This window comes from Capra hircus, chromosome 19, assembly GCF_001704415.2.
Source record: "Capra hircus breed San Clemente chromosome 19, ASM170441v1, whole genome shotgun sequence".
In the NCBI taxonomy this organism is placed as follows: domain Eukaryota; kingdom Metazoa; phylum Chordata; class Mammalia; order Artiodactyla; family Bovidae; genus Capra; species Capra hircus.
Genome location: NC_030826.1, coordinates 4,710,836 through 4,735,382, shown reverse-complemented (window position 1 = coordinate 4,735,382; position 24,547 = coordinate 4,710,836). Strand labels below are relative to the sequence as shown.

General features: G+C 43.3%; 1 protein-coding gene across 2 annotated transcripts in view; it reads right to left on the bottom strand.

Moving 5' to 3' along the window:
- TOM1L1 (target of myb1 like 1 membrane trafficking protein) overlaps positions 1-24,547 on the bottom strand; it is a 62,334-nt gene that overhangs the window by 24,291 nt on the left and 13,496 nt on the right. For both annotated transcript variants that reach the window (XR_001919665.1, XM_018064072.1), the window contains exons 4-7: positions 23,168-23,317; positions 22,306-22,431; positions 21,253-21,345; positions 20,019-20,135 (exon numbers count right to left, since the gene is read on the bottom strand). Coding sequence is in view for 1 of the 2 variants with exons in the window: in XM_018064072.1 (XP_017919561.1) it covers positions 20,019-20,135; positions 21,253-21,345; positions 22,306-22,431; positions 23,168-23,317 (486 nt within the window). In the remaining variant the exon portion in view is untranslated. The remainder of the gene's footprint in view (positions 1-20,018; positions 20,136-21,252; positions 21,346-22,305; positions 22,432-23,167; positions 23,318-24,547) is intronic.

Here is a 24,547-nt window from a genome sequence, read left to right as displayed (position 1 = left end):
CCATAAAAAAAAAGTGAAGTATCTGAACATATCCTTTGAGAAAGTAATAGCGGGAAGAAAGGCATTTGCTTGCAAGCCTTCTCTGGGAATAGTATGTCCAGCCCTCCTGCCATCACACATCTCCGTTCTCCAGGCCCTCCCACCCAGACAGCGAGAGAACCCAAGACGATGCTGGCCGCCTGGGTCAGCAAGTCAGTCCAGGTTCACAGTGAGAAGGGAGCGCTACACTGGATAGAATGAAGCCTCAGGAGGACAAGGGCTGTACTCCAGCCCTGTCGCTGCTGCCACTGCCATGGACAGATCATCACCTTCCTAAATACGCAGCCTCTATAAAGGAAAGGGAGACGGTCCCAAAGGTACTGAAAGGGCCTTCCACTCTCAACACCTTACAAGCCTCTGAATGGGAAAGACAGTAAGTCACTAGAGCAAATGACTTTTTACCAGTTATTCTCACAGGACCAAATTTCAGATTCATATGATTTTAAACTTCTCTAATAAGTTAGAGTAAGACTTATTCTAGTTGTGCTTTTAAAATCTGGGCTCACTTTCTTCTACAGAAGACTAAAACATTCTCTTCTTTCACTGTCCTACCAGGTCAAGGCAAAAACCAAACTGGGAGCTCAGCCACTCACAGGTAAGAATAAGGTGATTCAGAGTTAATGCAAGAATAGAACATGCAATGTTGTTTCATTGCTGTGACCAGAACAGATATTTTAACTCATCACAATGCTCATTAGACTGGATGCACCCTCACAATCTCAGCACACCATTTTGGCAAACTAAAAGAAATCTAGTCTCTGCCCCTTATGAAGTTTGAAGTCCTGCAGCAACAGAGTGGCTGGGAAATGTCTTTCACCAAAATAGTTCTATTGCCTAAGACTCTAACAAAGAGAAACAAGCTCTGAGAATTAGCAGGTCTTCAAGATCCAACTCTTCAGCATAGATTGGAAGAACAGATAGGGGGTTCCAAGTAAGTATATTGGATTTCAGACAGAAGGAAACAGGCAGGGAACGCGTTTCAAATAAACAGAACAGCTGCGAGAATTTACGTGCCAACAGACAAACCAGGAAATGATTCCAAGTAGAGGCTGCTTTTTAATGGTAACAGATTGCACACATGACTGTGATGGCTGGTAAAGCATAAGAGCCAAGACATTTATGAGTGGAGACTTTTCCTGTGGGCTGCACACCTTTTTGCCTTCCATCCACACGCTGCTCTGCTGAGTGCCCCAAGGCACCAGCCCCCCACCATCTTGCTTCTGATTGGCTCAGTGGACGGGACCCTTGGGGAGGAGACAGGAGAGCGCAGGGGGGTGTGGCCAGGCTCCTTGTCATCGCCGGCCCTCACTGCCCTCACGGCTGTCTGCCTGTACGATTCTTCCCACTGGTTCTGGAAAAAGTTCCCTCTTGCCTATATACGCCTAGAGACAGCAGCTGACAGCCCAGGGTAACAAGCTAGCTCCTGTGGTTTCTCTGAACCCTGCAGTATCTCGCTAAATAAATAGTACCTTAATTTAATTCTTTTTAAATTATCCAAATGGAGCATGCCATCTGTTTGACCAATAAACCCTAGAAAGCACAAAAACAGAGCAATTTAAATATTATGGTAGCAACACAGGGTTAGACAAAGAGATCAAATCAAGAGAATAGCCTCTGGAAAGACATCCTTGCTCTGAAATACAGAATGTGATAAAGAGGTGTTTGCAATCAGTGGAGAAGGTATAAATTGTTAATAAAAGTCTTTCAGCCAGCCAGCTATAGAAATGAAAAAGGTAAACGGAGGTAAAATCTCTAACTCAAACCAAGGATAAAAATTTTAATTTTAAACCACATAAAATTGAGGGGAAACCCATGGATGTATTAAATATATCTTTGCTGAGTGATTGCATGGCTCAGCACTGCTTGGGAGCAGAACCTGAGTAGTAAACAAGGCGAGCCTGTGCAGCATCCCCTCCAGCAGGGAAAGGCAGCTGCACAAACGTGCAGGAAAAATCAGCAGGCTGGAGGGATGACATGCGGGCACCCCTGGGAAGTGGCTGACTTTACACTGGGGGCCAGGGAAGCCCCCCCCCGACGAGGTAATGCGCTAAGTTAGAAGGATGAGAAACAGCTGGCCGTTAGAAGACGCAGGAAGCGTGAGAGTCAAGGGTGAAACAGCTCCCCAGCAAGAACGAACTCCGCATGTCCAGGAACGGGAGGGTGGCCAGACCCAGGAGGGCACCTGTGCTATAGAGGGAAAGGCAGGAGGAGATGGGGACAGGAAGAAGGCTGGGTTTTATTCCCAGTGTAAAGGGAAGCCAGTGGAGGGTTTCCAGCAACATGATCTGGTTTACCTTCTAAAAGGTTACATAGAAATGTTCGGTACCATCAGTCATTAGGGAAATGCAAATCAAAAGTAGAAGATACCACTTCACATCTAAAGTTGCTAAAAAAACCTGAATACAAGAAGTGTTGGCCAAAAGTGGAGAAACTGCAACCCTCTGCATTGCTGGTGGGAATGTTCAATGGCACAGCCACTGGGGAAAACAGTTTACCAGTTCCTCACAAAGTTAAACAAAGAGTTTCTATATGACCCAGTCACGCTACTCCTAGCTATATACTCAAAAGGGCACAGGTATTCAAACAAAGACTTACACACGGATGTCTGCAGCAGCACTAGTCACAATAGCCAAAAGACAGAACAAGTCAACTGTCCATCAACTAACAAATACATAAAATATATTCAAAGTACACACATACAATGGAATGTGGGCTATAAAAGATCCTACGACATGGGTGAACCTTGAAAACATTATAGTAAGTTAAAGGATCATATTCTATAATTCCATTTATATGAAATACTCCAAAAAGTCCATAGGAACAGAAAACAGGGAAGTGGCTGCCTGGGACTGGGCACAGACAAGAATCGGGAGAAACTACGCAATGGGTAGAGGGTTTCCTTCCGGGATGGTGGAAATGTTTGGGACCTAAATAGAGGAAACTGGGGGGAAGGGACAGTTAGGGAATTTGGGAGGGACAGGTACATACTCCTATATTTAAAACGGATAACCAACAAAGACCTCCTCTATCAGCACAAGGAACTCTGCTTAATGTTATGTGGCAGCCTGGATGGGAGGGGAGTCTGGGGGAGAATGGATGCATGTGTATGGATGCCTGAGTTCCTTTGCTATTACAACATTAATTGGCCATCAGTTCAGTTCATTTTAGCCACTCAGTCATGTCTGATTCTTTGCAACCCCATGAATCGCAGCACTCCAGGCCTCCCTGTCCATCACCAACTCCTGGAGTTCACTCAGACTCACGTCCATCGAGTCCGTGGTGCCATCCAGCCATCTCATCCTCGGTCGTCCCCTTCTACTCCTGCCCCCAATCCCTCCCAGCATCAGAGTCTTTTTGGTTTGTTTTTTCTTTTTCTTTTTTTTTTTTAATTTTTTTTTATTTTTTAAATTTTAAAATCTTTAATTCTTACATGCGTTCCCAAACATGAACCCCCCTCCCACCTCCCTCCCCACAACATCTCTCTGGGTCATCCCCATGCACCAGCCCCAAGCATGCTGCACCCTATGTCAGACATGGACTTTTGGACTCAGAGGGAGAGGGAGAGGGTGGGATGATTTGGAAGAATGGGAATTCTAACATGTATACTGTCATGTAAGAATTGAATCGTCAGAGTCTTTTCCAATGAGTCAACTCTTTGCATGAGGTAGCCAAAGTACTGGAGCTTCAGCTTCAGCATCATTCCCTCCAAAGAACACCCAGGGCTGATCTCCTTTAGAATGGACTGGTTGGATCTCCTTGCAGTCCAAGGAACTCTCAAGAGTCTTCTCCAACACCACAGTTCAAAAGCATCAATTCTTCGGTGCTCAGCTTTCTTCACAGTCCAACTCTCACATCCATACATGACTACTGGAAAAACCATAGCCTTGACTAGACGGACCTTTGTTGGCAAAGTAATGTCTCTGCTTTTGAATATGCTATCTAGGTTGGTCATAATTTTTCTTCCAAGGAGTAAGCGTCTTTTAATTTCATGGCTGCAATCACCATCTGCAGTGATTTTGGAGCCCAGAAAAATAAAGTCTAACACTGTTTCCACCGTTTCCTCATCTATTTCCCATGAAGTGATGGGACCAGATGCCATGATCTTCGTTTTCTGAATGTTGAGCTTTAAGCCATACTCCAGTACAAAATACAAAGTTAAAGATAATAAACAGAGGAAATGATTGTGAATGTGAATGCCACTAAGTTGGACATTTTTTATTTTTTGGCTATGCCACATGGCTTATAGGATCTTAGTTCCCTGACAGGGATCAAATCTGAGCCTTCAGCAGTGAAAGCACGGAGTCCTAATCACTGGATCTCCAGGGAATTCCCTAAATTGCATATTTAAATTGCAATCTTTAAAATGATTAATTTTATGTTATGTAAATTTTACTTCAATTAAAAAAAAAAGTCTATACAGTTCTTGGTTTCCTGCACAGCACTGTACTCTGTCCTGAAAATATCCCTGACAACAAAATACCTAAAAATATTGGATACAATATAAAAATATTTTAATGTACATGCCTAAACTTTGAAGAAAGCATGAGAAGTCCTCAAAGGCTAAATCCAAATAAGATCCAAAGATATGGAGGCAATAAAGGCACAAGGGTCTGAAAGGCATGTCTCTAATCACCTCAAGAGGCAGGAGACCAAGCCTGGGGCCTGAACAAGGTGCTAAGATGGATCAAAGACCCCCACATGCCGCTGGAACATCTGAATGGCTACAACCTATATATGAAATAAATAAATATATAGATAGATAGATAGATAGATCTGGGCTGCCCTCCTCCCCTACATCATTCCTGAAAGAACTCCTTAATCCTTTGGAACTTCCCAGGTGACAGGAGCAACTTTTGTTCTGACAAGCAAACTCTCGATGGGCTTCTGGATGGTGGCTGGTCACCAGAAAGACCAAACATGATTAGAAGGTTGGAACTTTTAGCCCTAACCTCTATCCTCAGGGTATGGAAGGGGCACTGGAGATGAGATGGAGATCATGCCTACTTAATGAAACCTCTATAAAAACCCATCAACTTCAGGATTCAGAGGGCTTCCAGGCTGGTGAACATACACACGTGCTGGGATGGGGGTGCACTCCAACTATGCAGGGATACAAGCTTCATGTTTAGAAATGCCCTAGACCTCACTCTTTGTATCTCTGAACCTGATTTTCCATCTGCATCATTTGTAATATCTGTTATAATAAACCAGTCAATATATGTACATGTTTCCTAAAGTTCTGTGAGCTATTCACGCAAATTATCTAACCTGAGGAGAGTTCTGTGGGAACACCCGGTTTATAGCCTGATGGTCAGAAGTACAGGAGACTCAGACTTGCAAAGGGCATCTGAAGTGTGATGGTCTTTTGGGACCAAGCCCTTAACCTGTGGGATCTGATGCCAACTCTGGGTACTTAGGGGATCCCAGGCGGCGCTACTGGTAAAGAACCCACCTGCCAGTGCAGGAGAGGTAAGAGGTGTGGGTTCAATCCCTGGGTCGGGAAGATCCCCTGGAGAAGGAAATGGCAAGCACTCCAGCATCCCTGCCCGGAGAATCTCCATGGACAGAGGAGCCTGGCAGGCTACAGTCCATAGGCTCCCAAAGAGTAGGACACGACTGAAGCAACTCAGCATGCATGCTGGGTACTTAGTGTCAGAACTGAATTTAGTTTTTTTTTTTTATATTTATTTTTATTTATTTGGCTGCTCTGGGCCTTAGCTGCACTGTGGCGCATGGAATCTTTTTTTTCTGTTACAGCATGCACACTCTGAGCTGTAGCATGGGGGATCAAGCCCCCCAAACAGGGACTGAGTCCCTTGCATTGTGAGCACAAAGTCTTAGCCAATGGACCACCAGAAAAGTCCCAACAACTGACTCTGATTTTAAGACACCCAGCTGGCACTGAAGAATCGGTCAGTGTGGGCTGAAAAAACCCCACACATTTGCTGTCAGAAGTGTTAAGTTAAAAAGTTAGAATAAGCAGCTACAGAGAAAAAGCTTCTCTTGGCAGGAACATGGCAAAGAGAAGGAGACGCCCTGGCTTTGGAGGGTGAATTCTAGCAGCCTGGCTGCATTATCATCTCTCAGGCTCTCTCAGAATCCATGAGTCACTTGAGGTCCTTTTGCTCCGGCCTAATTAGTGACACTGGAAGCTCTCCACTCGTGGAGGGAGGTGCTGGTTACTGCAGAGCTCTTCTGAGGAAAGTCCCACTGGAAGGGTGTCCTCCTCCTGGGGTGGTGTGAACCTCAGGCGGCTGACCCCACCTTCAGCATTGGGCTGTGACGGTTCTCCCTCTTCTGGTCCTCTGGTGGTCTGTCCAGGTTCTCCTGTAATCCTTGCAATTTAATTTTCAGACTGTCGACTTTAAAAACACAGTGTGAGAGTTGTGAGTGAAGTTTTAGTTGCGGCAATGAGCAACAGCACCTCAGACAGCTCTGAGAAACTGTTTCAGAGACGCAGGGTAAGGACAGTATGTATGTGATTTTGGTAAAGGGGCAAGTGAAAAGAAAGTGTGAGTCGCTCGGTCGTGTATGACTCTCTGTGACTCCATACACTGTACCCCACCAGGCTCCTCTGTCCATGGGATTCTCCCGGCAAGAATACTGGAGTGGGGTGCCAGTCCCTTCTCAGGGGATCTTCCTGACTCAGCGACTGAACCCTGGTTTCCTGCATCACAGGCAGACTCTTTACCGAATGAGCCACAAGGAAGCAGCTGGTCAAGGGGAAGGACAAACATGCAATGAAGCACGTATTTGTTGTAAGGTTTCTGCTGGTCTCATGAAGCTTCTGTGAGTCATGAGAAAGAGTCAGTCACCATGAAGGACTTTACTGCTTTTCTAGATATGAGCAGATAAAAGAACTGGGCTCATAAAATTAGCTCCTGAGAATATCTATCTAAAGAGCTGTCCTGCCGGTTTCCCGGGGCACAGGGTGCCTCATTTCTGCTTTCCACCCTGAACTCACTCCTTCGGCGGGTATTGAAGGTCAGCAGCTATAGCAGCGCATGAGTTAATCCTTGCAGAGGTGCATGGCAGGTGCCCACTGCAAGTGCCAATTTGTAGTTGACAATATTTTGTCTGTTATTTCAAAGAGATTTGGGAAAGAGATGAATTATTTTAACAAGCTAAAGGAAAAAAAAAAAAAAAGATTGATTAGCTAGTCCGGGAGGAAGAAAAAAATAGTGTCTATTTCCCAACTCTCACAGTGGACTTCAGACCCTACAATACTCCTGGACAGATGTACTCTGTATGCCCTGCATTGCTCTAGGGCCCTTGATGCCTCTCATCCAGCCCCTACCCTAACTCTGAGGAGCCCCCTCTCGCAGACTCCTGCGGAAGCCTCCCAGGGGCTTAACAGGGGAAGCCAGGGAGCCAGTGATGTCTGGGGTCCCTGCTTCACTAATCTGTACCGTTTACACAGTTGTGAGAAAACCTCTGAAAAAGTACAAATTAAAAAAATTATTTTGTTTCTCCACAGTTTATCTTTGCCAGTTTCATTTTTAGATTCCTGAACCAAGACAGGTTCCTTTCCTCTATTTCCATAAATTGCATCACATTATTTTAGATCAACCATAGTGAGGTAGGATATTACGAAACAAGAAATATATACTTGGTCTCCATCCCCAGTTCCTAACACAGAGCTTCTAAAACCCTTGGGATTTCCTGAGTATTAAGTATGAGAGAAACGGCCTTTGTTATACTTAGTAACTCCCTTTCAACCAAGCAGTAGTTTATGCTAACGAGGTGATTCTTGGCAGACAGGGGTGGCTGCCTGAGAAACCGACCTGGGATCAGAGAGCTGAAACTTGCAAAGCAACCCCACAACCTCCAGGACGGGAGGGGATGGGGGCTGCCTTAATCACCAGCGGTCTGTGACTAAATAAATCCCGCCTCTGTAATGGAATCTCTATAAAACCCTGAACAACTGGGTTCAGAGAGCCTCTGGGTGGTGAATGTGTCCAGGTGCTCGGAGAAGAGTGAACCCCAACTCTGCAGGGATACAGCCCCTCTGTCCAGGACCTTCCAGACCCTTCCCTGCATGTATTCTTGGTCAACGAGAAAAATGCTGCCTGCCCCACCATAAACAAAGGGTGCTGCAGCTGTCGACTTAGAAAGTGGTCACAACCTGGAAGCTGAGAGTTATGTTTCCTCTGGTGGGAATTTTGGGGACTTCAAGTCTGGGAGACAGCATCTCCAGTGACCCGGAGAACTGTTCCAGGAGGCGGGGTGAGGGTGGGGGAGGAGTCAGGTTATACAGAAGCTTGCAGCAGGAGCAGACAGTCTCAACATCAAAAGATTACTATGAACTAAGGGAAACCAGGTATCTCAAGTTAAGGAATTTAGCACTTTTCTATAAATGGGAAGAAGCAAGAGTCTGGGCTTACTGAAATGGTTCCTTTCATTTGCAGCTCACTATCTGGGGCCAGCATACTGTGATTTTATTATTCACATCCTTAATTCCTTGCTCACCACAGGGAGCAAGGGCAGTTAGCATCAGCAGGGCTGTTGGGCGGCAGGCAGTGTTCTTCCGGGGCTCAGAAATTCACATCTGGTGGGCCAGCAACCCAGACAGCTGTGACCTCCTTGTTCATTGATATGGCAGGAAATAGTCCCTTTCACAGAGCCAGTGAGCCATCACGTTACAGCCTCCCTGACGGTGAGCAGGATGCCTGCCATCTAGCAGTCGGCCTCTGGAGCCACCCCGACCCCAGGGCAGCGCAGGCCCCAGATAACCAGGAATGATTTCAGAGAGCCAGACTCCTACATCCTCCCATACATAGAAAAGCAGTACCTTTCTTAACCTGAGAAACTTGGTTTTCTCTTTTAGCTAATCAGTTACTTTACTGATGGCTATACTGGGTCTTCGCTCTGCACGTGGCCTTTCTCTAGCTGTTGTGTGCGGGCTTTTTGCTGCAGTGTGTCTCTTACTGAGGAGCACGACTCTATCATGCAGGCTCAGCCAGCAGCTGCAGCTCGTGGGCTCCAAGCAGGCTCAGCAGCCGTGGAGCGCAGGTTTAGCTGCTCTGCAGCACGTGGACTCTTTCCGGACCAGGACAGAACCCGTGTCCCCTGCATTGGCCAGTGAATTCTTAACCCCTGGACCACCAGGGAAGCCCTGGTCTTCTTTAACTAACAGTAACCTTTTGATGTTCTTGGAGAAGGAAATGGCAACCCACCCAGTATCCTTGCCTGGAAAATCTCACGGACAGAGGAGCCTGGTGGGCTGGAGTTCATGGAGTCACAAAGAGTTGGGCACGACTGAGCGACTAACACACTTTGATGTTCTGGCTACCTGGTCTTTGCTACAAAAACTCTCACATATGTCTCCTCCCGGCTTCTTCAGAGTAGTACCTTAGAGCACGTGACAAGCTGTGTCTTGGGCCTAGGCCCTCAGTTTTGTCCATCGAATAAAACACAATTCTAAACTTTTAGGTTGAACATTTTTCAGTTGACATCATCTGGCTGTTTGCCTGTATACTCTGTAATGAACCAATAATAGTAAGTAAAGTGTCTCCCTGGATGCTGTGAACATTCTAGCAAATTACTAAACCTGAGGAGGGGATCGCAGGGGCCCCCAATTTGATTTGTAGCCAAAACAGGGCAGAAGAGTGGATAACGTGAGGACCCACAACTTGTGATCGGCATCTGAAGTGGGGACAGCTTTGCGGGACTAAGCTCTTCACCTATGGAGTCTGTGCTGCTTCTGGGTAGCTAGTGCCAGAATTACTTTATGTGAGGGAAAAAAATTCAGACCTAGTATCCAAAGTGTTGTGAGTAGAGAAATAATTTCCTTTTATGATGTTATTTAGATTACTAGAAAAAGCTCAAATACTTGTCCAATTTCCTTTTATGATGTTACTTAGATGACTAGAAAAATCTCAAATACTTGTCAAAAGAATTTAAGAACAGCACTCCCCACACCAGATCTCTATGCGCTACTATCAAAAAGCATAAGAGAGACAAATAAAGCTGCACAGTCAATAGGTTCCACAAACAAACTGACCGAGGGCCAGAACCATTCAATTTGAATTGGCCATGAGTGTGTTCTAAGCTGGTTTACAGCCCAGTCTCTTTACGATTCGAGGCAACACACAGCCCTAAGCTCTGGCATCAAAACAGCAACCAACAAATCAGCATTATCCTAGCAAAATTCAACCAAACATCTGGACCCAAAGACTTGGACACAAAAAGGCATTTAGTACGCTCTAGGATAGCGGCAAATAAAACTGGATTCACACATTTGAATGGGGTATTTCAGCTGACATTTTATGAAAGGCCTGTTAGCCACAGATGGACAAAAGCATGACAGAAAAACCCTATCACTACATTTGAGGGCTCTGAACGGCTGGGGAGACTGTATGCTGTGTCCCTTCTTAAAAAATATTATCTGCTACATACCCTTCTACTTTGATACCATATTTTATAAAATTTAGTTTAACATGCTCAATACCATGAGTCACAAAATTTCTATCCGTAAACATCCTCAATTGTGGATTTTAAAAAATGGATTACTATATAGGAACTCTAATGATTAATTTTATTTTTAATCTACTCATCGTATCAGTTTAGTTGCTCAGTCGTGTCTGACTCTTTGCGATCCCATGGACTGCAGCACGCCAGGCCTCCCTGTCTATCACCAACTCCTGGAGCTCACTCAAATTCATGTCCATCGAGCAGGTGATGCCATCCAGCCATCTCATCCTCTGTCAACCCATTCTCCACCCGCCTTCAATCTTTCCCAGCATCTGGGTCTTTTCTAATGAGTCAGTTCTTCACATCAGGTGACCAGAGTATTGGAACTTCAGCTTCAGCATCAGTCCTTTCAATGAATATTCAGGACTGATTTCCTTTAGGATGGACTGGTTGGATCTCCCTGCAGCCCAAGGGACTCTCAAGAGTCTTCTCCAACAACACAGTTCAAAAGCATCAATTCTCCGGCACTCAGCTTTTTTTATAGTCTAGCTCTCACATCCATACATGACTACTGGGAAAACCATAGCTTTGACCAGCCGGACCTTTGTCGGCAAAGTAATGTCTCTGCTCTTTAATATGCTGTCTAGGTTGGTCATAGCTATTCTTCTAAGGAGTAAGCGTCTTTTAATTTCAGGGCTGCAGTCACATCTGCAGTGATTTTGGAGCCCAAGAAAATAAAGTCTGACACTGTTTCCATTGTTTCTCCATCTATTTGCCATGAAGTGATGGGACCAGATGCCATGATCTTAGTTTTCTGAATGCTGAGTTTTAAGCCAACTTTTTCACTCTTCTCTTTCACTTTCAACAAGAGGCTTTTTAGTTCTTCTTTGCTTTCTGCCATAAGGGTGGTATCATCTGCATATCTGAGGTTATTGATATTTCTCCTGGCAATCTTGATTCCAGCTTGTGCTTCATCCAGCCTGGCATTTTGCATGATATATTTTGCACATAACTTAAATAAGCAGGGTGACAATATATAGCCTTGATGTACTACTTCCCCGATTTGGAACTAGTCTGTTGTTCCATGTCCAGTTCTAACTGTTGCTTCTTGACCTGCATACAGATTTCTCAGGAGGCAGGTCAGGTGGTCTGGTGTTCCCATCTCTTTCAGAATTTTACACAGTTTATTGTGATCCACACAGTCAAAGGCTTTGGCATAGTCAATAAAGCAGAAGTAGATGTTTTTCTCAAACTCTCTTGCTTTTTCAATGATCCAACAAATGTTGGCAATTTGATCCCTGGTTCGTCATAAATCTCCTTATACATAGGATTTACATAGACAGAAACTAAGTCCAATGATAAACAACTTGCCCATGACTAAGAACCCCCAAAATCATTACCAAATTGATGTAATATTATTAAGTAAAATATCTTAAAAATAATACACTTAAAGCCACTGATCCAAAATACTGATTGTTTTTCAATGTATATTATACTCTGTTGTTCTACAGGATATTGAGATACTTGGTAAACGGATAGTCTTTGGTCAACAAGTCTGTAAATCTCAGGTTAAACAAAGACTCTTTGAACAGATGAAAAAAAAAAAAAAATACTCAACAGGGTATTCACCCTGGTAGTCCAGTGGTTAAGAATCCACCTTGCCATCCAGGTGACTTGGGTTCAACCCCAAGTGGTAGAACTAAGATCCTGCATTCCGCAAAGCAACTCAGCTATGTGCCACAATGACTGAAGCCCGCCTGCCTCGAGCCAGGGCAGCACGACCAGAGCCCAAGTGATGCCAGCACAGAGCTGGCGCTACAGAGCCCGTGCGACGCCAGCACGGAGCTGGCACTCCAGAGCCCGTGGGCCACAACTGTGGAGTCCTCATACTGCAGTGAAGATCCTGCAGGCCACAACTAAGACCTGGCCTGGCCAAATAAACAAACATGGTAATTAATTCAAAACCACTCAACAAAACATTAGCCAAATCTAACAACACAAAAAGAATCATACACCATGATCAAGTCAGATTCACACCAGCATCACAAGGATGGTTCAACAAATGCAAAATCAATGTGATACATCACATCAACATGAGATAAAACAAAAACCACATGATTGGCTCAGTAGATGCAGAAAAAGCATTTGATAAAATTCAACATCCATTCATGATAAAAACTCTTACCAAAGTGTGTAGAGAAGCATTACAAAAGCCATTTATGACAAATCCATAGCCAACATGATACTAAACGGTGAAAAGTGGGAAGCCTTCCCAATAAATCCTGGAACAAGACAGGATGCTCACTCTCACCACTGCTTCAACACAACACTGGAAGTCAGAGTCAAAGCAATCAGACACACACAAAAAAGAAATAAAATGTGTCCAAATTGGAAGGCAAGAGGTAAAACTGCCAGTATATGTGCAGATGACATGATACTCCATATAGAAAACCCTGAAGGCTCAGGAGATAAACTATTAAAACTGATGAATTAATTTAGCAAGGTGAGCTGCTGCTGCTGCTAAGTTGCTTCAGTCATGTCTGACTCTGTGTGATCCCACAGATGGCAGCCCACCAGGCTCCGCCGTCCCTGGGATTCTCCAGGCAAGAACACTGGAGTGCGTTGCCATTTCCTTCTCCAATGCATGAAAGTAAAAAGTGAAAGTGAAGTTGCTCAGTCGTGTCCGACTCAGCGACCCCCATGGACTACAGCCTACCAGGCTCCTCCATCCTTGGGATTTTCCAGGCAAGAGTACTGGAGTGGGTCACTAGTGCCTTCTCTGAGCAAGGTAAGCAGGATATATTATTAATACATGGAAATGTATTGCATTTCTTTATACTAACAAAAGAAATATCACAAAGTAAAAAACAACAATAAAAAAAATTTAAAGTCTCATTAAAAAAAAAAAATACTAGGAATAAGCCTAACAAACATCATAAAACTAAAGATAAAACTGAAGATGATTCAAGGAAACAGAAACATATCCGATGCTCTTGGGTTAGAAGAACTATTACAGTTGAAATGGCCATGATTCTCAATGCAATCCACAGATTTAAAACTATCCCTATCAAATCACCCATGACTTTTTACAAAATTAGAATAATCCTAAAATTTATATGGAACCACAAAAGACACAGAATTGCCAAAGCAATCCTGAGGAAAAAGAACAAAGCTGGAGGCATACCCTGGGCAGACTTCAAACAACACTGCCGAGCTCCTAACCAAACCAGTGTGGCACTGGCACAAAAACCAGACTTCTAGATCGACGGGACAGAATAGAGTCCAGCAATCAACCACGGTCACACCTACAGCTATGTAGGTCACACTACGCCTAAGGTCCGGTTCTTTGACAAAGGCGCTAAGAATAGACAGTCTCTTCGGCCAGTGGTGCTGGAAAAGTTGGACAGCCACATGTAAACCAATGAAGTTAGAACACACCCTCATACCATAAACAAAAATAAGCTCAAAATGTCTTAGAAACTTAAACATAAGACATGACACCACAAAACTCCTAGAAGAGAACATAAGCAAAACGTTCTCTGGTGTAAACTGTAGCAGTGTATTCTTAGGTCAGTCTCCCAAGGCAATAGAAATAAAAGCAAAAATAAACAAACGGTATCTAATCAAACTTACTAGCTTTTGAGCAGACAAGGAAACCACAGTTCAGTCGCTCAGTTGTGTCCGACTCTTTGTGACCCCGTGGGCTGCAGCACGCCAGGCCTCACTGTCCATCACCAACTCCCAAAGCCTGCACAAACTTATGTTCATCGAGTAGGTAATGCCATCCAACCATCTCATCCTCTGTCGTCCCCTACCACAAACAACACAAAAAGAAAACCTACAGACTGGGAGAAAATATTTGCAAATGATGTGATCCACAAGGGATTAATTTCAAAAACATATAATAATATACTGAGTTCATAAAACTCAATAACAACAATGGCAACAAATGAACATCTCAATCAAAAGACACATCTGGCCAAGAGGCACACAAAAACGTGTTCAACATCACTAGTTATTAGAGAAACGCAAAGCAAAATGGCAATGAGGTCTCATCTCACACTGGTCAGAACGGCCATCACCAGAAGTCTGCAAATAATAAATGCTGCAGAGGGTGTGAAGGGAATGTAAATTTGATGGGAATGTAAACTGGCACAGCCACCACGGAAAACAGTATGGAGGCTCCTTAAGAAACGAGAGCAACCATATGACCCAGCAATCCCTCTCCCGGGCATATGAAGAAACAGTGAGAGCTCTAATTCCAAAAGAAATTCACAGCAGCACTATTTACAACACCCAAGATATGGATGCAACGTACGTGTCCATCAGCAGATGAATGGATAAAAAAGAGGCTCCCAAGCGGTGGTTTTAAACCCTCTATGCACCAGAGGGATACCACAAACTCAAACCCATTGATGGTGGGTGTGGGTGGCAGGGGCTTCTTGAGGGGTCTGACTCTCCTGTGCTCTCTGCAGGTAGGCTTGCATAGATATAGCTTGAGAAATGACCTGTTCTTTTTTCTTTACCCACTGGCCACAGCACGGTGACCCCTGGATTAGAATAAACAATCCAGGACACTCGAGACTGCCCACAATCAGTACACCACAGAACAAAGAAGGAAATGAAAGATGCTCTGTGACTACAGACCGGGGAAGCCACAGGAAGACGGAATTAGGTGCAGCTAACTAACAACTAAGGCAAGATGACCCCTACCCACGCCTCTCTCCCCACAGGAGACCAGACAGAGAAGCAGGACTATCTGTGTCCAAGTGGGAGCAATGCTTGGGACAGAGACAACCGACACTGTTTGCGGTTGCTGGTAGCATGCAGAAAAAATAGGAAGTATATATTGAGCAGCAAGGAGATCAAACTAGCCAATCTTAAGGGAAATCAACCTTCAATACTCATTGGAAGGATTGATGCTAAAGTTGAAAGTCCAGTATTTTGGTCATCTGATGCCAACAGCTGACTCACCAGCAAAGTGCCTGATGCTGGGAAAGACTGAGAGCAGAGGGAGAAGAGGGCATCAGAGGATGAAATGGCTGGATGGCATCACCGAGGCAATGGACATGAACATGGGCAAACTTTGGGAGATGATGAGGGACAAAGAGGACTTATGTGCTGCAGTCCATGGGGTCGCAAAGACACAACTGGGTGACTGAACAACATATAACTCAGAAAACTGCCTACCAATACATCCCACCCAGAATCACCCCATGCTAATGATGCTGTTATTGTTGTTTAGTCATTAAGTCATGTCCAACTCTTTGTGATCTCACGGACTGTAGCCCACAAGGACCCTCAGTTTATGCGATTTCCCAGCCAAAAATACTGGAGTGAGCTGCCATTTCCTTCTCCAGGGGATCTTCCTCACCCAGGGATCAAACCCGAGTCTCCGACACTGGCAGGCCTATTCTTCACCACTGAGCCACCAGGGAAGCACCATGTCGACGCTACACAGTCTGGAACTGCAGCAAACACAGAAGCATGCAGAAACAGCACCCAGCACAAGATGCAGCGATGGTGTCTTCCCCTCAGCATGAGCAAGCTGGGTCACAGAGAATGCAGACCAGCGGTCAGAGGCCTCACACGTAAAAGGAGCTGAACTGGCTTCCCGGGCAGTCCAGTGGCTAAGGACCTGCCTGCCAGCGCAGGGGACACAGGCCTGATCACTGGTCCTGGAAGACCCCACATGCTGCGGGGCGACTAGGCCCACGCGCCACAACCACTGAGCACACACACCTAGAACCCATGCACCACATCAAGAGAAGCTGCCGCAGTGAGAAGCCCGTGTGCAGCAGTGAGGATCCGGTACAGCCAAAAATGAATTAATTACTCTTAAAAAATGAGCTGACTGTCACTAATCTGTCCAGATATTTGAGGAATAAAATGAAAGAGGTGAGATGAAAAAGAGAACTTGCACCCAAGGAAAGAGAATCCACAGAGCAAATGGAAAAGCATCTTTACAAATAATTATCCTTAAAGATAAGAGGGGAAAGCTCATCCATGAAAGAGCTACTATAGTGAAATAAATTCTTAAAGTAAAAAATTGTTGAAATAACAAATGGTGCTGGGAAAACTGGACAGCCATATGTCAAAAATGAAATTAGATCATTCCTTAACTCCATATACAAAAACAAGCTCAAAATGAATTAAACACCTAAATGTTAGACTGATCACTTTACACCTCTTAGAGGAAAACAGGCTGAACACTCCCTGACATATATCACAGCAACATCTTTTCAAATCCATCTCCTAGAATAATGGAATAAAGGTAAAAATAAACAAATGGGACCTATTTATGCTCAAAATTTTTGCATGGCAAAAGAAACAATAAACAAAACAAAAAGACAACCTACAGATTGGAAGAAAGTATTTGCAAATGATGTGACTGATAAGGGATTAGTCTCCAAAATTTACAAACAGCTTTTGACACTTATAGCATCAAAACAAACAACCCACTCAAAAAAATGGGCAGAAGATCTGAATAGACGTTTCTCTAAAGAGTACGTACAGATGGCCAATAGACATATGAAAAGATATTCAACACCGCTAGTTATTAGAGAAATGCAAATCAAACCTACAATGAGATATCACCTCACACCAACAGAATGGCTATCATCAAAAAATCAACAAACCACAAATGCTGGAGAGGGTGTGGAGAGAAATGGAACCCTCCTGCACCGGAAAAAATCTATGACCAACCTAGACAGCATACTAAAAGGCAGAGACATCACTTTGCCGACAAAGGTCTGTATAGTCAAAGCTATAGTTTTTCCCGTAGTCATGTATGGATGTGAGAGTTGGACTATAAAGAAAGCTGAGCGCTGAAGAACTGATGCTTTTGAACTGTGGTGTTGGGGAAGACTCTTGAGAGTCCCTTGGACTGCAAGGAGATCCAACCAGTTCATCCTAAAGGAAATCAGTCCTGGGTGTTCATTGGAAGGACTGATGCTAAAGCTGAAACTCCAATACTTTGGCCACCTGATGCGAAGAGTTGACTCACTGGAAAAGACCCTGATGCTGGGAGGGATTGGGGGCAGGAGGAGAAGGGGATGACAGAGGATGAGATGGCTGGATAGCATCATGGACTCGATGGACTTGAGTTTGAGCAAGCTCTGGGAAATGGTGAAGGGCAGGGAAGCCTGGCGTGCTGCAGTCCATGGGGCCATGAAGAGTTGGACACGACTGAGACTGAACAGCAACAACAACACAGCCACTCTGGAGAACAGTATGGAACTGTATGACCCTGCAATCCCACTCCTGGGCATATACCCAGAGAAAAACATGGCCCCAAAAGAGACATGCACCCATGCTCACTGCAGCACTGTTTACAATAGCCAAGACATGCAAACGACCTACACGTCCACTGAGAGACAAATGGGTAAAGAAGATGCGGTGTACACAAAGGAATATGAACAGCCATTAAAAAGAATGAAATATGGCCATTCGCAGCAACGTGGATGGACCTAGAGAATGTTACACTGATTGAAGTCAGTCAGACAGAGAAGGAGAAATACCATATAACATCCGTTATATGTGGAATCAAAAAAGAAATGATACAAATGAACTTAATTAAAAACAGAAAGACACAAACATAGAAAACAAACTCATCCTTGACTTACAAAACAGAAAAGACTCACAAACATAGAAAATGAACCCATGGTGACCAGGGGGAAGGCTTAGATAAGTGCTTTGGGAAGGTCAGGTACACACTGCTATATTTAAAATGGATAACTGAAAAAGACCTACTGTGTAACACAGGGAACTCTGCTCAATGTTATGTGCCAGGCTGGATGGAGGGGCATTTGAGGGAGAATGAACACATACATATGTATGGCTGAGTCCCTTCACTGTTCACCTGAAATTATCATGACATTGTTAATTGGCTATACCCCAATACAAAATGTTTTTGGTGCTAAAAAAATAAAATTTAAAAAACTTGAAATAAAACTTTCATTAGCAGGGCTGAATAGACAAACCAATATTTAAGTTTAAAAGAAATAATACGTAAACTGGAGAAGCTTTGCTAGAACTACAGCACAAAAGAAGGAAGAATCAAAATGTATAAAAGAGATGGGATAAGAAAAATATAACTGAAAGTCTCATCATCTAAACAATGTTCCAAACAAAGAGAACAGAAAGAATACTAGAAAAGAAATATCTTAAGTAAGACCTGAGAATTTCCCGAACTAAAATAAACATAAGTTGACAGTGCAAAAGGCCTATCAAGTGCTAAGCAGGTTACAGTTTAGGGAAATACACATATGCACACACACACCCCGTACACAGTACAGTGAAATTTCAGAAGCATTAGAGAGAAGCCACAAATACAACCAGAGAAAACAGACTATAAAACAAAGGTGCAAGAATCCATAATACCATACTTCTCAATAGCACCACTGGGGATAAGAATAATGAAGCAAGCAATATCCTTGAAGTACTTATGGAAAATAATTCTGTATCTAGAATTCTGTATTAACCCCTTTTATCTGTCAAAGGATAGTAACTGTTTTTAGAGAAAACTGCGAGACCTTAACACAGCCGCCAAAAGACATCTTTGGACATGTAAACCCTCAAGGTTTACCACTAGTAATGATGTAAGGAATAGCAGTTAAATATAAGTGGTAATGTTGAAAAAGGGCATTTTTACCACTTACTGTTTCCCCAGCAAGTGATAATCAAGAAAAATTTCACTTACTAACAACCAAAGGACTTAAAGGAAAAATAACAACAACATGAGACTTGGGGAGTGGGGATCGCAGAAAAGCAAAAATATGACAAGTTCCTTAACTTTGGGGGAAGAAAAAGATTTAGAAACTGATTTTTTTTCCTCTGCTTCTAAAATTATGTTAGAAGCGTGTGCTAAAATTTAAAATAGATAATTAGAACAAACCTATCAGAGGAAAGAAATGGTCTGGATGTAGACACACAGAAAAGGGTCTGGGAGGGCCCCCACCACAGTCAGAATGAACAGCTGGTGGTCCTTCACATGCTCACGCAGGTCCAAATGCACCGTCCACTCACTTGGCCCCAGCCTCAGCCATGCCTCTCTCTCTGAACCTTTCCAGAAACCCTCCCCTTTCTCCATGGCCCCAACTCCGGAACCTACAGTATGATAAATACATTTCTATTAGAGCAGCAATTCTATAACACTTGATTTTACAAAACACCCTTGCTTACTAGTCCCAAGTCCCTTAAGGACTAGCCTCCTCATTTCTATATCTTTTACCACATTGTAGTTACTCATTATGTTTGTTGAATAGATAAATACAGAGGCAACATTACACATTTAAAACAATTACAGACTAACCGAAATTGTATATGGCAAGGCTATCAATGATTAATGTTGTTAAATTATTTATTGCAAGAAGGTAAACACCACATCTAACATACTACTGCATTTCTGATAAAAGTCATCCATGCATCTTCCTGTTAAGTTTCAAAAATCAAGGAAAGACGTGGGGGGATGGACTAGTCAATGCGAGGGTGTCTTCCATCTCACAGGCTCAAAGTTTAAGGAATAAGAGACACTGTTACCAACTGTCCCTGAAATCATACTACACCTGCAGAAGCTCCATGTCTTCATGGTTCTCAGACCCAGGAATATTCTCCATCAGTATGGCAGACATTACTCTCACGTTCATTTTCACCATATCCAATTCACTGTGTAGTTTTCCAATCTGTAGACGGCAACACAATATCCAGTAAGTGAGACATAGAGAACAGCTCTGCTTCCTGCTCGCAGAGAAAACACTCTTGTAAAATTGAGCACTTTCAAATTTATATAAATGTACATACAATTATTTTACAAGTGTATAATCTGTCACCTTCTAAAAGGTCTTGAGAGCTCTTGTATTATATTTAAAAACATGCTCTAGGAAAGTTGATGAAGGGGAAAAGTCAGGTTAGAACCAAGATGGAGAAAAGAGAAGATGATCATATCAGGAACCTGGACAAAATTGCAAATGTGAGTCTGGATTTCCTGGAAACCAATGGGGGAGGAAAAAAATGAATGTTTTATAGTCCCATTGTATTAAAGAAAGAAGAATCAAGAGATAAAGTTTTTTTTTCCCCCCCTTCCTGGATTAAATTCCAAGAGTAATTAATCACATGGACTACTATATAATACCAAATAATAATAATACAAGGTCTTTTTTTTAAAAACTTTGGCCACACTGGGGCTTTCCTTGTGGTGTAGGGGCTTAGTTGCCCTGTGGCAGGTGTGATCTCAGTTCTCCAAGCAGGGGTGGAACCTGCGTCCCCTGCATTGGAAGGCGGATTCTTAACCACTGGACCGCCAGGGAAGTCCCTACAAGTCTTAAATGATAGTTCCTTTATAGCAGGATAGAAATGAGCTTCATTTAACAATTGCTTGTCTAAACCTTGGATCAACAGACAATAGGCAAAGCAGTAAATGTAATTTGATTGGCACAATTAATATCAGTTGTAAGACTACCATTCACCGAGCTGTCTGAAATGGCATATGGGCAGTCTTATCAGGGGCAACAGGATCAGCTGCTTACAAACTCCACATACAGCCAAGCCTCCACAAAGCCACATAAGCCACTAGACAAGCACAACTGTTAAAGCTCAGGCTTTCAGAATCAGGCAGAATTCATGAGATTAATTCTCATGAGCTGAACCACCATACACATACAGTTCAGTCCCCTTCTCTGTAAAATGAGGCTAAAAGATATCTCCACCTTACGATAACATTGCTAAGAATAAACGAACTATATATAAAGTGCTTAGAACTCAGAAAAAGTCATCAATAAATACAATCATTGCTATTGTTACCTGTTCTGGGACCAATGTAATAGTGGAGATCTTGGGAACTACAGAAGGAAGAGCTGGTGCAGAAGGAGCAGATGGTGGTGGATTCGGTGACATCTATGAAACATGGAAATATTATTATTTGAATTAACTTGGCCACTGCAAGCCCATTTTTCCATTCAGATGACTCACTCACTAGGGAGAGTTAGCCCTCAGGACAAAGCCTTCGCAAAGGTCAGACTATGGTATACACATGAATTGCTTTTTCTACCAAGGCAGGACTCACCAATCCACAGAAGGGAAGAACTACTGTGTTTACATTGCTTTTACATTACATTACAGGAAGCCAAGACTTGACTTTAATCAGTCTCTCAAAGTGCTGTAAGTTCAAAACCTGGGAAGTTATTTGCAGACTTGAGAATGAATACATGTGAACATAAAGAGACTCTTCTACGGGCACAGTACTAATAAACAAATTTATTACATGACTACTAACAGAGACCCTTGCCGGTCTAGCACCAATCTTTTCTTTTGAAAACTGCCCCTACTCAGCTCTACCTAAAGGATTTCTATATGAAGCCATCACATTCTTCCAAGACCTCACTTAACTTGTGCAGAAATGGAAAACTGACCCATGTTGGTTCAATGAGTCCTTTCTCTGCAATTTTGAGCTTTGAATCTGAAAAAGCTAAGGCTGCAACATGAAAATGTGGGAGCTATGTTGTCTACCATTAGCGCCACCCAGGGAGCCCTGCACAGAGTCAGACTGAAGTGACTTAGCAGGCACATGCATAGCAGGCCCCGCGTGTTGTCTACAACGTGAAGAAAACTGGTCTGCAAGGAGAGAATAAGCTGACTGTCAAAGGGGAGCAGACAAGTAACAAGGCATTTGAATCTTGGTTCTCTGTTGTTACAAAGACCCAGCTAACATCAGCCTTCTTGTGGCCTGGTTATTCTCTGAAATCACAGATTCATCTTTCGGCTTAAGCTGGGTGGAGCTAGAGTCATTCCTTTCAATGAAGAAAGACCCAAGCCCTTCACTGTCTTTCTCTACACAGGTCAAAAAGGGCCTCCTACCTCTTGTCTGGCTGTTTCAGTCTCTGCATCTGATGAAGGAAACTGAACCCCTTTCTTAAGGAGGTCCAGGTACACGTCTTTCACTTCACTGACATCCACACCTCCTGGGAAACCCTGCGACCATGTCTGAATTCAAGAGATGGAAAGTTTCAGAGACAAAAGAGCAGCAAAACAAAACACGATGACCAAAAAATCAGAGACTGACAATTATGAAGCTTACTCAGAATGCCATACTTTTGAATGCCATACACAAAACGTACATTTTTTGCAGGTTTTTTTTTGGGGGGGGGGGGGATGGTGGTGGCGGTTACTTGTTTTTGGCTGTGTCAAACAGCAGGTGGGATCCTAGCTCCCCAAGCAGGGACTGAAGCCGTGCCCTTGGCTGTGAAGGTGCTGGACCACCAGCAAAGTCCAAAATGTCCATTTTTAGAGATTAGAATAATGTAAAATATTTTTAATTATCAGACTGCCATGCCTCAACAATTTAGTGAAACTCTAGACTAGATACAATTAATAGACTCTAAAACACCATCTGTAGATCTTTTGCTAAATAACTCTGCAGGCAGTGAGTTATCGACCCGAGAAGATAGTTTCCACATCTGCAAAATAAATGTATACATCACTATCTCTTCTATCTGACATAGATAAAACAGAAACGGAGAGACAAATATGGAAAAGACTATAAATTCTTCAGAAAAAGGCCAGTGTCCAATGCCAAGAAATTATTACATGGAAAACAGAATAAAAACACTTTGAAGCTCAGTTCCAGGCTTATAAAGGATCACTGAACCAACTGGGAGTTAGGAAATTAAGCTTCTAATCTTAGACATTCACTAGCCCATAAGGTATATAACAGACTTACCTTAATGAAATTCAAAATTCTGTTCTGAATGTCTATTGGCAATGTGTATCTGGGATTCAGCAGCTTCACTAGACTATCTTTGACAAACTCCTTCTTCACAATCAGAGACTGGAAACTCGGACCACAGTTCTGCACGCACATGTCAATAAGCTGAAGGGAAAAACCAAATATTTTATCTCTTGGGCAAAACCACCTCCAAAATATAAGAGAAAAATTGCTAAGTGATGATTTCCACCAGCACTCTAATTAATAAACAAAATTTGGTTATCCACTAAAATACATGGCAAAATGTTCGGTTCTGGGAATGTGAGGAAATTTAAGGCATAATGTAACTGCTTAGCAGGCAGACAGTCTTGTTGGGGAGCCAGGACACAATCATAAGAGAACTGGTAACAATGTGAGGTGGTAATGTCAAGGGCCAGTGGGAGGTGCAAACAAAGCATGTTGGCTCTAGGCAAGCTGACATTTGTCCTAGTGTTTCCAGGAAAGTCCTGGTGAATTCCTATTGCCCCAGCTTTATTAATGACATCATCTCCTTTCACTTCCAAAAACATCCTTGCCTGTATGAAAACTTACATGGTTACTCCAGCTACAGACCTTTACAGGCAGATGTGACCATTTAGGGCCAGGTGTTTAAGACTTTTGTTTTTTTTTATTTAATAAAAAATTCTTCCATACATCAACATGAATCTGCCACGGGTGTACATAAGTTCAAAAAGGTGGTCCTAAGCTAGCCTTTGAAAAATGGTCAAGAAAAGGATAAATGCATATAAAGCAATAGTCTAGACAGGCAAATCATAAAAAAATTTATGTACAGGTGATGAACTGTATGAGCTGTGAGAAGGAAAACAAGTTTTCTGGTTTGTAGAGGCTTCTTTATATCGGCAAACTGGAGACCCTGGGGAACTGAATGGATAAAGTCTGGAGGGGCATCATCCAGACTGTGCAGAAAGCTATGCGGCAATGTAAAGAATCTGGACGTTATTGAGAAGGCACCAGGAAGCCACTGGAGGGTCCTCAGCTTGTCACCATCACACCTCCATTCTGAACTTGAGAGAGGGTTGGTGCAGCACCCTACAAAAGCACCTGGAGGGCAAAGACCCTGAAATGATGGAGAGATCCAACAATGACCCCCTAGTAGAGCCTGATGCAGACAGGCTTAAACTAGAATGATGAGGGTGCAAGGAAGGGGAAGACACGAGAATTCTGAAGGAAGGACTCCCAACAACTAGGTTATCTGCTGACAGGGAAAGGCTGAAAGTTACATGACTGTTACTCTGCATGAGACCGATAGCACTTTGGATGGAAATCTGGAAGTGGATGGGATAGTATGACTGGCCTAAGGTCAAAATGATGGGTTGAAACTTACATATTTTGAGT